General features: G+C 29.4%; 2 protein-coding genes across 2 annotated transcripts; one reads left to right on the forward strand and one right to left on the reverse strand.

The window, feature by feature from the left end:
- Nucleotides 1-584: 584 nt before the first annotated feature.
- On the reverse strand, nucleotides 585-5,276 carry LOC111029662 (zinc finger protein 436-like). The gene is made up of 9 exons (XM_022308772.1): nucleotides 4,787-5,276; nucleotides 4,323-4,484; nucleotides 3,846-4,028; nucleotides 3,625-3,771; nucleotides 2,731-2,843; nucleotides 2,343-2,638; nucleotides 1,545-1,742; nucleotides 1,255-1,466; nucleotides 585-1,092 (listed from the first exon to the last, which is right to left on the reverse strand). The coding sequence occupies exons 1-9, from the start codon at nucleotides 4,928-4,930 to the stop codon at nucleotides 1,000-1,002; spliced, it is 1,548 nt and encodes a 515-aa protein (XP_022164464.1). The 5' UTR covers nucleotides 4,931-5,276; the 3' UTR covers nucleotides 585-999.
- A 2,895-nt stretch (nucleotides 5,277-8,171) lies between these two features.
- Nucleotides 8,172-9,934, forward strand: LOC111029696 (zinc finger Ran-binding domain-containing protein 2). Its single transcript, XM_022308813.1, has 2 exons — nucleotides 8,172-9,396; nucleotides 9,741-9,934. The coding sequence occupies exon 1, from the start codon at nucleotides 8,674-8,676 to the stop codon at nucleotides 9,376-9,378; it is 705 nt and encodes a 234-aa protein (XP_022164505.1). The 5' UTR covers nucleotides 8,172-8,673; the 3' UTR covers nucleotides 9,379-9,396; nucleotides 9,741-9,934.
- Nucleotides 9,935-14,489: the final 4,555 nt, after the last annotated feature.

Raw genomic sequence — 14,489 nt, forward strand, 5'->3', positions numbered from 1 at the left:
CATAATAAAACACTTTATTTAATGACAATATTATTCTAATATAATTATTTATAATATATCCACTATTACGTGGCAGGTTATATAAAATGAATGGTTAGAAAAATAAAACAAATTATTGACAATTATATTTTAAATTAAGTGTTCAAAAATAATTAAATTATACAAGTAATTCAGGGAAAAAATATATAAACTAAAATGTAAATTTTATTAAATCTAATCATTGGAATGGTTAACTGATCATCAACAAATTCATTAAACAGCAATTTAAAATTATTTATATGATTTTTAAAAATGGCAAAAAATAATTGCTAGGTATTTATTACAAAAAAAATTGTATTGTTGAGTTATACATTATAAATATAATTTTCTAGACAAAAATTGTAAAAATTAAGACCACCATAGATCTAAAACAACATTTATTAAATTCTAATGAGCAATTAAATTCACTAGGTTTGTCTTAGCATTATATCAGTCTGTTTGTGGATTTCAAAATAACAGTTCTCCTATAGTTTTTTGGTATATTTTGTACATGTTTTTACTATCATTAACATAAAAAAAATAAAATAGGATTTTACAATTACATTAAAAAACTCCAAAATGTGGATATGTATGGAACATTCAACCATTTACACTGTGATATGTTTATATAGGATCTGTCCTCAGATTAAGTTGATTATATTGTACCATAAAATATAATTTAAATGTAAAGGCACTAAAGTTAATTGTAAACATAATTTACTAATGTTTTGATTTTCTAAAAAAATAATAATTGGCAAAACCACCAAAAATTAAAAAAATAATTATTCTACACAAAAATAACTTAAAATCTTGAGTCATTCTTTCAATAGTCATAAAATTTGGTGTAGTGTGACAATAATTAAAATGTAACATACAAGTACAAAATAATATGACTAAAATCTAAAACTAGTGTTTGTAGGAACCCATAATTATCACCCTGAAAACCTGAACATTTTGGGATTTAGACCTTTTTGTTATTATTTACGAATTATTTTCTTCGTAAGATACTTGATATGTATTTGTATTTGGCACATTAGATAGTTGATTTTGCTTCCTTTGAAGATCAACCTGTAACTAAACCATATATTTTTTTTTTAAATAAAATAACAGAGGCAGTTGTTATGGTAATAAAATAATAATTTACATAGTGAAATGTAATGGGAAAATTACAAATATACAAGACTAATTAAGCAAATATATAGCTATAAATCAATTTTAATAGGCGGGTATAATTACTTCATTTTGCAATTTTCCAATAATGGATCCAGACTCCGATTTAAGACTATTAGTACAACCTTTGGTCTGATGTTTGAACTGATGTGCAACTAAAAATTGACTTGTAGCAAACCGTTTTTTGCATATGTCACATGCATATGGTAACTGATTATCCTCAACATCATGTGTTGCCATATGCATATCGTAATAGTGTTTTACAATAAATGATTTACCTAATGCAATAAATATATGAACTTTTAAAGTTTACATCAACAACAAATTATCTTAAGACTCTAAAATGTAAAACCAACCACAAACTTCACAGACAAGAGGTCCAGTCACTCCATGTGTGGTTCGATGTTTGTGAAGATTATCTTTACGACTAAAATGTTTATGACACAAATCACAACCATACAATCGTTGACCTGTATGACTCAACATGTGACGCATAAGATGTTCTTTACGACTAAATGATTTAGAGCATGTCTCGCAACTGTATGGTCGTTCCCCTAAAAAATATTCAATTTAATTGAGACGGATTACATGGTTTTTAAGAATATAGATATACAATATAATAAGTTTATTTATTTATTTACTTTTCACATCTTGTATTTCAAGGAATCAAAAAAATGTACAAAATGAAAAATATTTATACTACAATATCTTATTATTAAGGGTTATATAACAAACTTAATTATTAATACGTAGACTGCTATGAGTCAGCCAGCAGTCACACAATATGCATGATCAACACGTCAAACATGTTTTCCTGTTATTCCTAATTCCTAAATTGTATATACTATTTTATTTGAAAAAATAGTGTTTATTAGATCAAACAAATTATAACTATTCCTACTAGACCACTGAGCTTTTTTAGTACATTATTGTAGGTGTCATAGAAAATTTAATATTTTAAAACCCATATTCGTTTAGAGTCAACAGCAGTCATGTGGCATGGTATTAAGATCGATTATGGGCGCCAGTGGTCACAAAAGTATACAATTTAAGAATAATAGATGACCGCCGGCAGTCACATGACAGTCAACATGTTAATTAATAATTATCATAAAAGTTGGTTAAAATATTTAATAATTATGTACAATATTTACCAGTATGGAGTTTCCTGTGTTGAATTAAATGCTCTTTCCTTTTAAACTTTTTCTCACAGACATCACAAGGAAATCTTGGAGGCATCATATCTCTTGCACTTCTTGTTGGCAAATTAGAAACACTTCTATTGTTCATAGCTTTGCACATCTGACTGTGCATAACAATTTCTTCCTCAGATTCTAATACTTTCCCACATGCAGTGCATGATGCAAGAGCTCCATCCGTGGGTAAAAACCCATTCATATAAGTTTTATCATTAGACTTACTATTATCCAAATCGGAATCTTGATCATTACTTCAAAAACAAAAATATACATCGAATAAAAATAATTAAACATAACATAAAATATCTTTTAATTATTTAATTAATTATTGATAATAACTCACTCAGATTTATTAAATTGAAAATGAAGCATCTCTGGTTCAACAGTTAATGGAGTCACATAACTTAAAGAATTTATGTTAATTTCAGAATCTTCTTTATCTGAACTAGGAATATCCTGGAAAAACAACAAAGTAACTTATTAAAATCAAAGAGGTATCTGCAAAAAGAAGTTACGATATTAAAACTATTTAAAGCTATGTTAGCCTTAGTAAATTGAATATAATGTTGAGAACTACTTTTTTAGATGCTGATGATAATATCATGCTATCCACTAAACAATATCAATGACCAAAAACACTTCAGAGGAAGCTACACCCACATGTACAAAATAGCAAAAACTGTTGTGCGCAAAATAGAACCACTCCAAGCTAAGCAACTAAATGTTCATACTATTAAGAGGAGTACATTTACTATGCAAAATCGTTTTAATTTTTTCAGTATCACAAAAACAAAAAAATTATTCAAGTTTGAAATAATGAATTATTAAACAATAAGAACTTTTCTTCTTCAAGCATAGTGCATGCAAGTATAATCTTTAAGAACCTTAAATGTAACCGTGACTTCGTTCATCGGCTAACATATTATATTACACACTAGATACAACAACCCATGATGTCTTTCAAAATGATTACCTCTGCTGCACATAATGTACCCATTGTCACTTATATTGACAAATACTTGTAATTTGTTTATAATAAATAATAACTAATAACAACTGGCCACTTCCAAAATCAATTAAATTTTACTTTCCAATCTCAAACATCTGGGATTCTTACCAGATTCCTTCCCCCAATATTAACATATGCTCCTTGCAACCCAATCTTCTTAATTTATATAAATTATTTTGTTCTACTATAACAGTTTTGAGTTATGACAAAATAATGTATAATGCTTACAGGCATAGAGTAAATGGTTTGAACATTTTCACTGGCATCATTTTCTTCATTAGATGAATCTGTTTGAACTGACTGATTTGAATTATTGGCTATTGTATAATTGTACTTCATGGATTCAACTCCATTAGTTGTACTAGTTATAACTTGCTATGATAAAATAACAAATTGATGAATAAGGTATAAATCATTATTTTTTTAAATTAAAAACAATAATAACTAACCTGCATATTGTCATATTTACAGAAATCTTGATATTTACTGTTTATATCATTTACTATTTGTATTGAACCAGACTGAACAAGATTTGACAGGCTTTGCATCGTAAGCATAGATGATGAATGATCAGAGCTATTGTTTTTCTTTGTACTTACAGAATTATTTTCTAAAGATTCTCGTACATAAACCTGAAAAAAATAGTTTTTAAATCAAAACAATGGTGAGTAGGGATTTAAATTACTAATATTTGAGTTAAATTATATAGTAAACTGCTAAGCAGAAACTTTCAGAAACAAATTTAAATTAACATTTTTTTCATCATATTATTATATATTATCTTTCATGATTCAAGTTTGCTGCATAAAGTAATGAATATTAATTTAGGCCTATTGCAGTACTGTCTAGCACTTATTTAAAGCATGTCCCTAGTAATTAATTATTATACTTATCATATTTTAAAAACATTGATAAAAATATCTTACTTTTCCTTGGCATTTTGCTTGATCAGAAATACTTAAAGTTGCACAGTAACTTTTTAACATAGATTCAGTATTTACACATTGGTCTATAAAATCGTACAATTCTTCCATTTTTGCTATACAGTTTTCGCATACTCCTTTTGGTAAAGTATCACTTTCTTTGATCTAAAAATTCATTAAAAAAACATAGGTTTTATTCTGAAGGTGATCTCAATAAATTATTACCAAGCTATTACATTATAAGACATGTTATTTAAAAATGACAACTAGGTACTGTCATCATAACGTGATATTTTCAAATGAGAATATATTATTATTCTGATATTATGACAGCCACCAAGCTTGTATTAAAATCTAATAAGTACGAAAATTTACAGGTGATAGGCATCATGTTGGATTCGACTTCATCGGGAAAGTACTCGAAGGTAAACAAAATAAATTATTAATTAATGTTTATGTCCACTCACCTGCAAAGGTATACACTTTTTCAGTTTGAGCTGTAGCTGCCGATCGCTGCTCTCCTGACTCTTGAATAAATGGTGTTTCTTGCCGCCTACGCACATGCAGAGCCGGCACAGCTCGTAAAAGTCGACCTTTTTGTAAATGCTCATCGTACGGGGATTTCAGAAGAATAAAAAAACGGGTCGCGCATATGATTTGATATATTATCCCAACCACGATCTAGTTACCCTGAGGCGGATGTTATTCAACAACCCCGCCATTTGCGTCTCTGTTTTTCAGTTTTTGGCGTCAAGATCGGTTCGTGATCACGGCGGAGTTGTTGTTGACTGTTAGTACTTATTGTTGTTGTTGCTGCTGTTGCCGTCGATGGCCACCGAGTGCACCACATGCATTATTGCACATTAATAAATTGTACAATATAATATTTTGCAGGTTTGCGCTAACCAGTAACCCTAATTCATGGTAGGAAGTTGTAACGGCGCTGATAACAGCGACGGCCGCTAGCAACCACGGGCTTGAATATTATGCTAGATACTCCCTATACCGTCCTACACAGCCACACAGGGTGGTTCGCCAACAATGCTCCCCCTCCCTATTTTCTCCTTTAACAATATTCATTTTTCAAATAATTTGAATTATTCAATAATTGTTTATTATCATTTATCAGAATTATTCTGATTTATGTAACTTTAAAAAAATTATGCCTTAAGAGGACGCTACACCCGCATGTGTTGTCTCCGTCTTACAAACGTAGAACATAGCAAAAACATATTTTGCGCGGGAAAGAACCGAGAAAGCTACAGTCATAATTAAGAAACGAAATTTTCACCACATAAAAAGGAGAACGTTGGCTGTGCAATATCGTTTTTATATTTTCGATATCGGAAGTACAAAAAAAGTTATTCAAGTTTGAAAAATACAAAAACAAATGTATTTTGAAACAATAATAACTTTTTTCATATAAGTGATATCGAAAAAATAAAAACGATATTGCACAGCCAAAGTTCTCCTTTTTATGTGGTGAAAATTTCGTTTCTTAATTATGACTGTAGCTTTCTCGGTTCTTTCCCGTGCAAAACATTGTTTTGCTATGTTCTACATTTGTAAGACGGAGACAACACATGCGGGTGTAGCGTCCTCTTAAGGCCACATTTCCAAATACCATTAAAGGGTCTTCTGACTTGTGGCGGATACCAACGTCTTTTTTTATAATGAGAATCACTATTTTCCCTTGCAAATAGTTGTTACATTATGTTGAAAAGCTGAGTTTTTTAAATATTTTCAATTTTTATTATTTTACATTGATTTATTCAATATACCTACATTCGAACTAGTATTTTTTGAGATACCTATTCATTTTTGTGCACTAAAGAGTAGACTAATAAACCTATTGGGTTTATTCCTATTTGGGTGGCCTATAGACCCAGATTTTTGCTGCTTAAATTAGAGTAACTTAAAAATAATAAACAATGAACAATAAATTAGTCGGAATTAAATGTATTTCAATTACCATTTCTTAACAATTCAAAATCATAGGCATAAGACATTTGTAAAATAATTTTACATTATTAAATTTATTTTTGTAATAGGGAGGTAATCCGATTGAAAAAACTAAAAATAGGTATAGTATTTGTTGGGACTTGTATCTGCATAGCTATCTACATTGCTGTACGATTGCGCGAACTGCACTACTACGATAATAAATTAACATATTATGTCAATATTATTGAATGTAGTGAAAAAATCCAAGGAAAAAATAATACAAAAAAAAGCAAATTTTATTTTATAAAATTCAGTCATATAAAGTCTTATCAATATTATTATTAATGGTTATTTTTTTATTTTTGTTTTTATTAAAATCTTTTTTCAACTTTAGTAACTTTTCGGGTGGATTAATATTAATGATCGGTAATTTTTAAGAGCGTCAGGGGAAAAAAATTCATAACAACGTTTATAGTATAATATAACTAGGTACCTACCTAATATAATAATACGTAGGTAGGTAGTTCATACTGTAACATGTTCTTGTATAATTCTTACATATTCTTATAAAAAGAATCATACTGTATAACGTATATACTTATACATAATACATTATACGTTACTAGGTGAAAGACATAAATCAATTGATATTTGAAGATACCTAATATGTAGTTATTAATTTATTATCAGTAAAAAATATGGGTAGGTTCGTATTAAAAAAAGAAGTTTATATCGCTTTAGGCTACTCCTAAATATAGTAGTTCGTCTCCGTCAAAAAGCTAGTCCAAGGAAGTTAAATTAATTTTAAAAAAAAATATTTAAAAAATGATCTAATGTCTAAATCTAAATACATTAATTTTTAGTGAAAAATGTAATGTTTAATTTACAATACTCCAAAAACAAATATAAAATCATACAACATAGTTACAAATAAAAAAGATTTAAATGAATCACAATCATAATAAGTCAAAACAAAAGTCATAGAAATGAATAAATTGAAGCTCAATATTTACGAATTATAAATAAATAAATAATATTTATTTTTATCTTACTGACGTATGTTTTTTAAATAATATATTAGTGTGAATAGGTAATCTTTATTTAAATTGTTCATTGAAAATAAACGTATTAATTTTTAGCCGCTAAATAATGAACTATTGAGATATTAATAAATAATAATAATTTAAAAACCAGAGAACAGAATGTTCTACAATTAAAATATGCCGATTGCCGGAGCCCGGAGACCAAATGTTCTATAGCTAATAAGTAATAACTCCCCGAGACCAAGGTGGATATAAATCTACCTTATGGATATATATATCCACCTTGCCCGGGACGAAACGTCCAATCTTCATGATTGCCGGGGCCGAGACATCCGTGGACTGGTTTTCTTGACTGGGACGAAACGTCCTGTATAACAATCACTCTGTATAGGAACATTTTTCTATACTACGTGAGTTGCTGCCATTTTGTTTTCAACGATCAAATTCCAATTAAACGCCGAAAACTCGAAATCCGAATTTCGGACATTTCGGCAATCGGCTCTCGTTGATTCGGCGTGGAAGGTGGAAACACTGGAAACATGTTAACTACGTCATTTGAATTTGAACTAGCCACTAGGGTAGCAGAAGGAAGTACGTAGAGAGAGCCTTAAGCCCTTAAGGCTTAAATCTTAAAATAATATTATCCAGCCATCTAGGCTCTCTAGTCTCTACTCAGTACTCTCGTAAGTAAAATATCTTAAAATCATGCATGTCCCCTAGTAGTAGGGCTTGTAAAATAATTTTGAATAAAACAACATTTTGTTATCAAATCCCTCGTCATGTGGTCGCACTGTCAGCGGTTATCGCAATACCCACCCTCTCCCACTCATCACTGTAACCAAAACTTTGGTAGTTTGGTAATTGCCAATTGGTTATTGGTACACTACCGTCTACCGAATGCCGCCGCGTATTTATTTTACCTAATTATTAAATAATCATTTTCAATAAAACTATGGTCTATGATACTCTAGGTTTTAACTTTTAAGAGTTAAGGACGAGTGTAACGTAATGTTACTGTTCGAGATAATCAAACATAATAGTACGTCAAAATCGTAGTCGTTTCATCGATTAAAAATCGTCCTTTGTATGTATTATTAATGTACGTAATTTAAATTTAATCACAATTATTGTACTCGTACGCGAGCACTTGTCGTTTATGTACCGTCTGTATGCGTATTTATAATATTTACTCTACTGGGTAAATTCTAACTCAAGATCCAGCTTCTTTCGATGATAACAATAATATGCTCAAGAAATAATTTCGGTGACTTTCAAGCTTACACAATTACTATGATGTGCAGCAGCAGCAGCTAATATTTATTGGTAACTGTTGATTTGTGACATTTGGTAAAGACAGATTTTTTCAAATGTCTAGCGACATGTCCTCGAAGGCGGAGGATGTTTTGCCATTGGACGTTCCAGTAGATGCAGCAGGCAAAGCTTTTCGCATGAGCGAAGGTGACTGGATATGTCCAAATGCTCAATGTGCCAACATAAACTTTGCTCGTCGTACCCATTGTAACCGATGTAATAAGGAACGTGAAGACTTACCGGTCAAGAAAAAAGCTGGTGCTGAAATCGGAAAGGCAGCTGCTGAAAAGAGTAAAGGACTGTTCTCGGCTGATGACTGGCAATGTAGCAAGTGTGGCAATGTGAATTGGGCACGTCGATCTCAATGTAATATGTGCAATGCACCTAAATTTGCCGACCCAGAGGAACGTACTGGTTATGGAGGAGGCTACAATGACAGGGGAGTTGTTGAGTATGTCAGGCGTGAAGAGTCTGATGACGAGTATGATGAATTTGGACGTAAGAAAAAGAAACAAAAACGAGGAAGTGGTTCTATAAGTGAGGATTCTAACAGTCAAAATGGTAGAGAAGAAGATAACGATAGAGGAAGAAATAAAACGTGGTCAAAAGCTGTTGTTGAAAATGATGACGATGACGAAGAAGACGACGATGATGATGATGATGAAGATGGAGATCTTTCAAAATATGATTTATCTGAATGGGATGACTTAGCTGCCCAATCCAAAAAAGATAGATCAAGATCTCGATCACCACTAAAATAATTATGATTTAAATATTTTGTAAGTATCATTGTATCAATAATTTTTTTTAATTTAACTTACTTATAATATATATATAATCATCATATTTATCTAATAAGATATCTTAAAATGTATGATACATACCGTTTTTATAAACACAGACATGTAGTACAATTTATAAAACTAAACTTTTAAGTTGAAGTTATTTATAACTCCACAGTGTTACACAATTCTGTTTGAAATCATCAAGCACCAAAACAATGTCTTAGATTTCACTTAATCAGTTTTAATGCTTTTGTAAGGTTCATAGGGTGCTTTTGAAATTGTACTGTGCATTGATTCAGTTTTTGTTATGATAATATAATATAATTTTTATTTTTCAGTTTATGTTATGGCTATTTACAATGTTGTTGACCAGTCTACAATCAATATTTTCCAATAAATCAACCATACCACAAATGAATTTAGTAATTAGATCATATTTTTTCTGATATTTTGTTTATTTTGAACACTATCAATTTTAACTGTTACATATTTATATTTTACTTCTATTAATTATATGTATGCATAAAAAAGCCAAAATACTAAAACTATGTCATTAAAATAAGTTGTACAGCTTTTGTCATTTTAAATATTTCCAATTTTTCTTGTGTGCGTATATTATTATTATATCATTTCTTCATTACACAAAAGTTTAAAAATTTTATCTTTAGTACTTTCACCTATTTTGGATTAATTAAAGTTGTATTAATCTGTTCCAGTCAGTATTAATATCTTTCCAGTGACACATGACATGTAATATTGTATTAACTTAACACAAATATGTTGAATTCTATTTAATTAAAACATCAACTTCCAAGTCCTAATTTGTTATTAAAATATTTACAAAAGCCTTACTTTTAATTAACGAAAACCTATATTTTGATAGTCAAGTATCAAGTATTGACCATGAATCATTCTATTTTATTATTGGAAATAGATAAAGTATCAATAATAAGTACCAACCTAATTGATATTTTTGTATTTTTTATGGAATTGTTTTTATTTTAATATTTGTAATTACTAATTTGTAAACATGGTGACATTATTACTTGCAAATCATTTTAAAATTAAAACTTCTATTTTAAATTTTGTAGGCTAAATTGACTGAACTAATAATACTTGCATGGTAGTAAACTATATAAAATATTAATGTATTAAAAAAATGATGCGTTTTGAGATTACCTGTTTAGTGTAAAGTTTGAACTATCAACATTTTTAATACAAATTTATTATATGCATGACAATTGTGTCATAAATAAATAATAATTCAATTTATTATATTAACGATTATATTATTATAATCATAAAGTAAATTGTTTCCGTCATTGATTATTATCACAGCCATAGCTTATGAGGGATGTTGTGTTTTTTATTGTTATAATACTGTATGTAACTGTAAATGTTAAATTGTAAACAACAATACAAATAATAAAAATTTGATATTATTATTATCAATTTTTATTTTTTTAATGACTTGTTCCTCAGCTAGTTAATTATTCATATTTTTTTTTCCATAACTCATAAATAAGCTAGGTATAATATATATTTTAATATTTGTTATTACATTTTGTCCAATAATATTGCTGTAAAAAGTTTTATCTAAAATATATTTATATTGCCAGTAAAAATAATACCTATTGGAATTTACAATGAAAAATCATGATTTCAATTTTTGACAGATTAGTATACATACTTAAGTATTATAAGTATTCAACCTATTTTTCATTTGCATAAAATATGAAAAAAATATAAATATGTTAGTCTAATAGCTATCACCTACTTATTATACTCACTACTCAGTCACTAAAACAATTTTTACAAATTATATCATAAAATGTTAATGGATTAATTAGGTACTTAAATTTTAAATATCTTCTAAACTTATTATCTTAGATTACTAATTATTATCATTAGTACAGATTGTCTGATAACTCGGAAACTACTTGTTTGAATTTGAATTTATATTATTTTACATATTAAAAATTTCATTTAGAAAAAAAAGGGTATGTGGGAAACGCTATGCTGTACATGAGATCACTAGTCATTGTTTTGGATGTGTTAGATTTGAATTTAATAATCATTGTATATGAAGACTGAAGAGGGCCTGTCTGTAATATTACTGAGTAAATTGTATGATATTATTGCGATCAAAATAATTTATTTTGCTATCAAGCATTAGTATTGTAGTAGGTAGGTCATTATGTGCGTACAAAGGTCGATCCAGAATCTCTGTAATTTAAAACATTTTTACGATGCCGTTTTTCAATAATTTATGAAAAATGATGTTACCTATATGTTTTTTTTGTGAACAGGAGGCGAACATCCCCCCCACCCAGTACCCTCTTGGAACCGCCTTTGTGTGTGTATAGTGTATACTGTATACAATATAATATAATGTCCCTACTCCCTACTGTAAAAGACTTAAGTGCCTACGAATAATATTTTTAAATTACAACAAAATAACGACAATCGTTATTCTTTGTCTTACTCTTACTCTTAATACGCAATTCGTCCAAAGTTGATCTTAAAGTGTCTGTAAAATATAACTGTGTCAATATACATTTTTTCAAACATTGAACTCTAAATACCCACTTATAAAAAAATCATGCCTATCTTTATCAACTGCTAGATATTGGATCCAAAAACTTCCACATGTGAATATTTTTGACGATATCGATTAAACACTGAGTGGGAGATTAAAAATAATAATAAAAAATATTTCAGGCGTAACAATGTAAGTAGGTATACGAGTGTGCGTCGCACAATAATATTGCAAATTGCAACACTCGATTCTACGATCGTTGGCCGGCGCCCGGCGTTGACCTACCAGAAGCTATCACGCGGCGGGGTGAGCACCAGTTACAGCTGAATATTTGTCTTCAACCTTATAGGACTTGCGACCCACTTACTAGTATAGTAGCTTATTTTTTGAGACCATATTTAAAAAGAAAGAAGCTGATTGATATACACTATGGTTTATATATTATGTAAAAACGGACCAATTAGGTAGGTACCTATATTAATTAATTTATAACAATAACTATTTATCATTATCTCATGTTCATATTTTTATTTGCTTCGTACAGCTGTTAAATGAATTCAATTTAAAGAACAAATATTTTTCAAACTATTTGAAGTAGGTGTACATCCTATATCGCGGCCACCTCATCAAGCTACCGAATCCGAGAACCATGGCGATAACTTCGGATGTACCGCCAGTGAATCTAACTAAGGAACAATAGCAACTGCAGGTAAGTGTCCATATGTATCTACAGCTAGTAAATGTGTATAATGTATATATATTGTTGCTGTTTTTAGAAATCAAATAGGTACCTACATCATAATTTATATACTTATCTATGAGGTGCATAGTATATATTGTTTTTAACTTTTAAGGGTATATATTTGTGGGGGGGGGCTAAAGCTCATTGAGCATACTATAGGTTTAAGCCCCCCCCCCCCAAAAAAAGCTTCATTAAAAATGTTAATATGCAGAGCATCCACGATTCCATCATGATCGTATGAGGGAGATGCGCCTCTTTTGAGTTTTCGGTCTATGCTAAGATAACTGTAATAATAAAAACTATACCTAATATCTATGCGATGCGGGAGGTACACTTATAAATAGCTCATTTAAAAATCTATAAATACAAAAAATAATGGATTGTTCTTAAAAATAAAAATAACTTTAAATAGGCATTTGAATAGTTAAACTACATTTTAATCTCGGGATGGCAGGACTGACGTATTGTGATAAACAGTTACTAGTTCCCACTCATTTTTTATTTTTTTTTAAACTAAAATTAATATATAAGCTCGCATCTCGAACTTCGCATGGTATGAGTGTGTGATGATAATTTACAGTTATTATTATACGTAATTCAAAAGTAGAAATTTTTGTTTTTTGGTGATCACCCTCCGAAAAAATACTACATTTGCATCATTTTAAATCAATGCAGCAGCATGTCGAACTCATAAATCGTCAGTGGCAAACACACTTTTCTGTAGTACCTACATATCTGCACCGCCGTTTCTTCCAATTTCTCTCTATCCAAATTGTTCATGTACGTACATTTATAATAAAAATGAGAATACGTATGTAATTTTATAGTTTATTGTCTAAGACAGTTGTAGCCGTTGTAGTGGGTTATGTACAAACAATACCTCTAAATATATTAACCTGCAACGTCATGGCCTGCGTACCGCAGAGACCTCGGCGAGCGGCGGCGCAAAGAATTTCCGCTATACATTACAACTATATATTATATTATACTGGGTGCAGTCTTGTATTAATTCAAGTCCACCAGCCGCTGACGAATACACCACTTAATTCATTTATAAATATTACATTTTTAACGGAATTCAATAGTTCAACAGTTAAATTTTAAAACATTTACATTTTATATGGGTATCTTCATCAGCTACTTTCGGTACTTATATAACTATACATGTAACCAAAATTTTCGAAGTAATAATATACTTAAAAAGTTTCAAGTACTCACGAATAATATTTTTAATTTACAACAAAATAACATAAATCATTATTCTTGGTTATTTAATATGTAATTTCGTCCACATTTGAACAAAAAAAACTGTGGTTATATATTTTTAGATTTTTTGGTTACAGAATAACCTAGATACTTACTCTGAACTTTGTCTTAAATGTTCAACTCTTAGCTATAAAAGTTGAAAATTAACTAAAAAATAATTTGTACATTTTTAATGATATGAATTTTGTCGAAATTTGAACTTAAAATGCTTCTAAAAGAAAATCGTGAATATGTATTTTTAATATTTTCAACAGATATTGTAAATATATAGCAGAATCTTTGTATTAAATTGTCAAGTTTTTTTACCCAAAAAATTCAATTTTATTGACAATTATAGGAAAAAAACTAAAAAAAATTGAAAATGTCCGTAAACAGCTCAAGATAATTCAAAATACTTTGAGAATTTTATCAAGTAGATGAATTGATAAAGTCATATGGTATAAATTTCAAGTATCTGCAGTTATTCGTTTTTGAATTACAATCAAATATGAAAATCGCTCCATGAGCTCTCTATTGTAAAAATGTTAATTTCAAAAGCTC

The sequence above is a fragment of the Myzus persicae genome, unplaced genomic scaffold (assembly GCF_001856785.1).
Source record: "Myzus persicae strain clone G006 unplaced genomic scaffold, MPER_G0061.0, whole genome shotgun sequence".
Taxonomy (NCBI): Eukaryota; Metazoa; Arthropoda; class Insecta; order Hemiptera; family Aphididae; genus Myzus; species Myzus persicae.

Excerpts from the sequence above, each read along its gene's own strand:
- LOC111029662 (XM_022308772.1), bottom strand. The coding sequence starts at position 4,930 with ATGAGCATTTACAAAAAGGTCGACTTTTACGAGCTGTGCCGGCTCTGC. Across the intron at positions 2,844-3,624 it reads AAACCATTTACTCTATGCCT|GATATTCCTAGTTCAGATAA; the intron begins GTAAGCATTATA and ends TTGTTTTTCCAG. Across the intron at positions 1,743-2,342 it reads ACACAGGAAACTCCATACTG|GGGAACGACCATACAGTTGC; the intron begins GTAAATATTGTA and ends AATATTTTTTAG.
- LOC111029696 (XM_022308813.1), top strand. The coding sequence starts at position 8,674 with ATGTCTAGCGACATGTCCTCGAAGGCGGAGGATGTTTTGCCATTGGAC.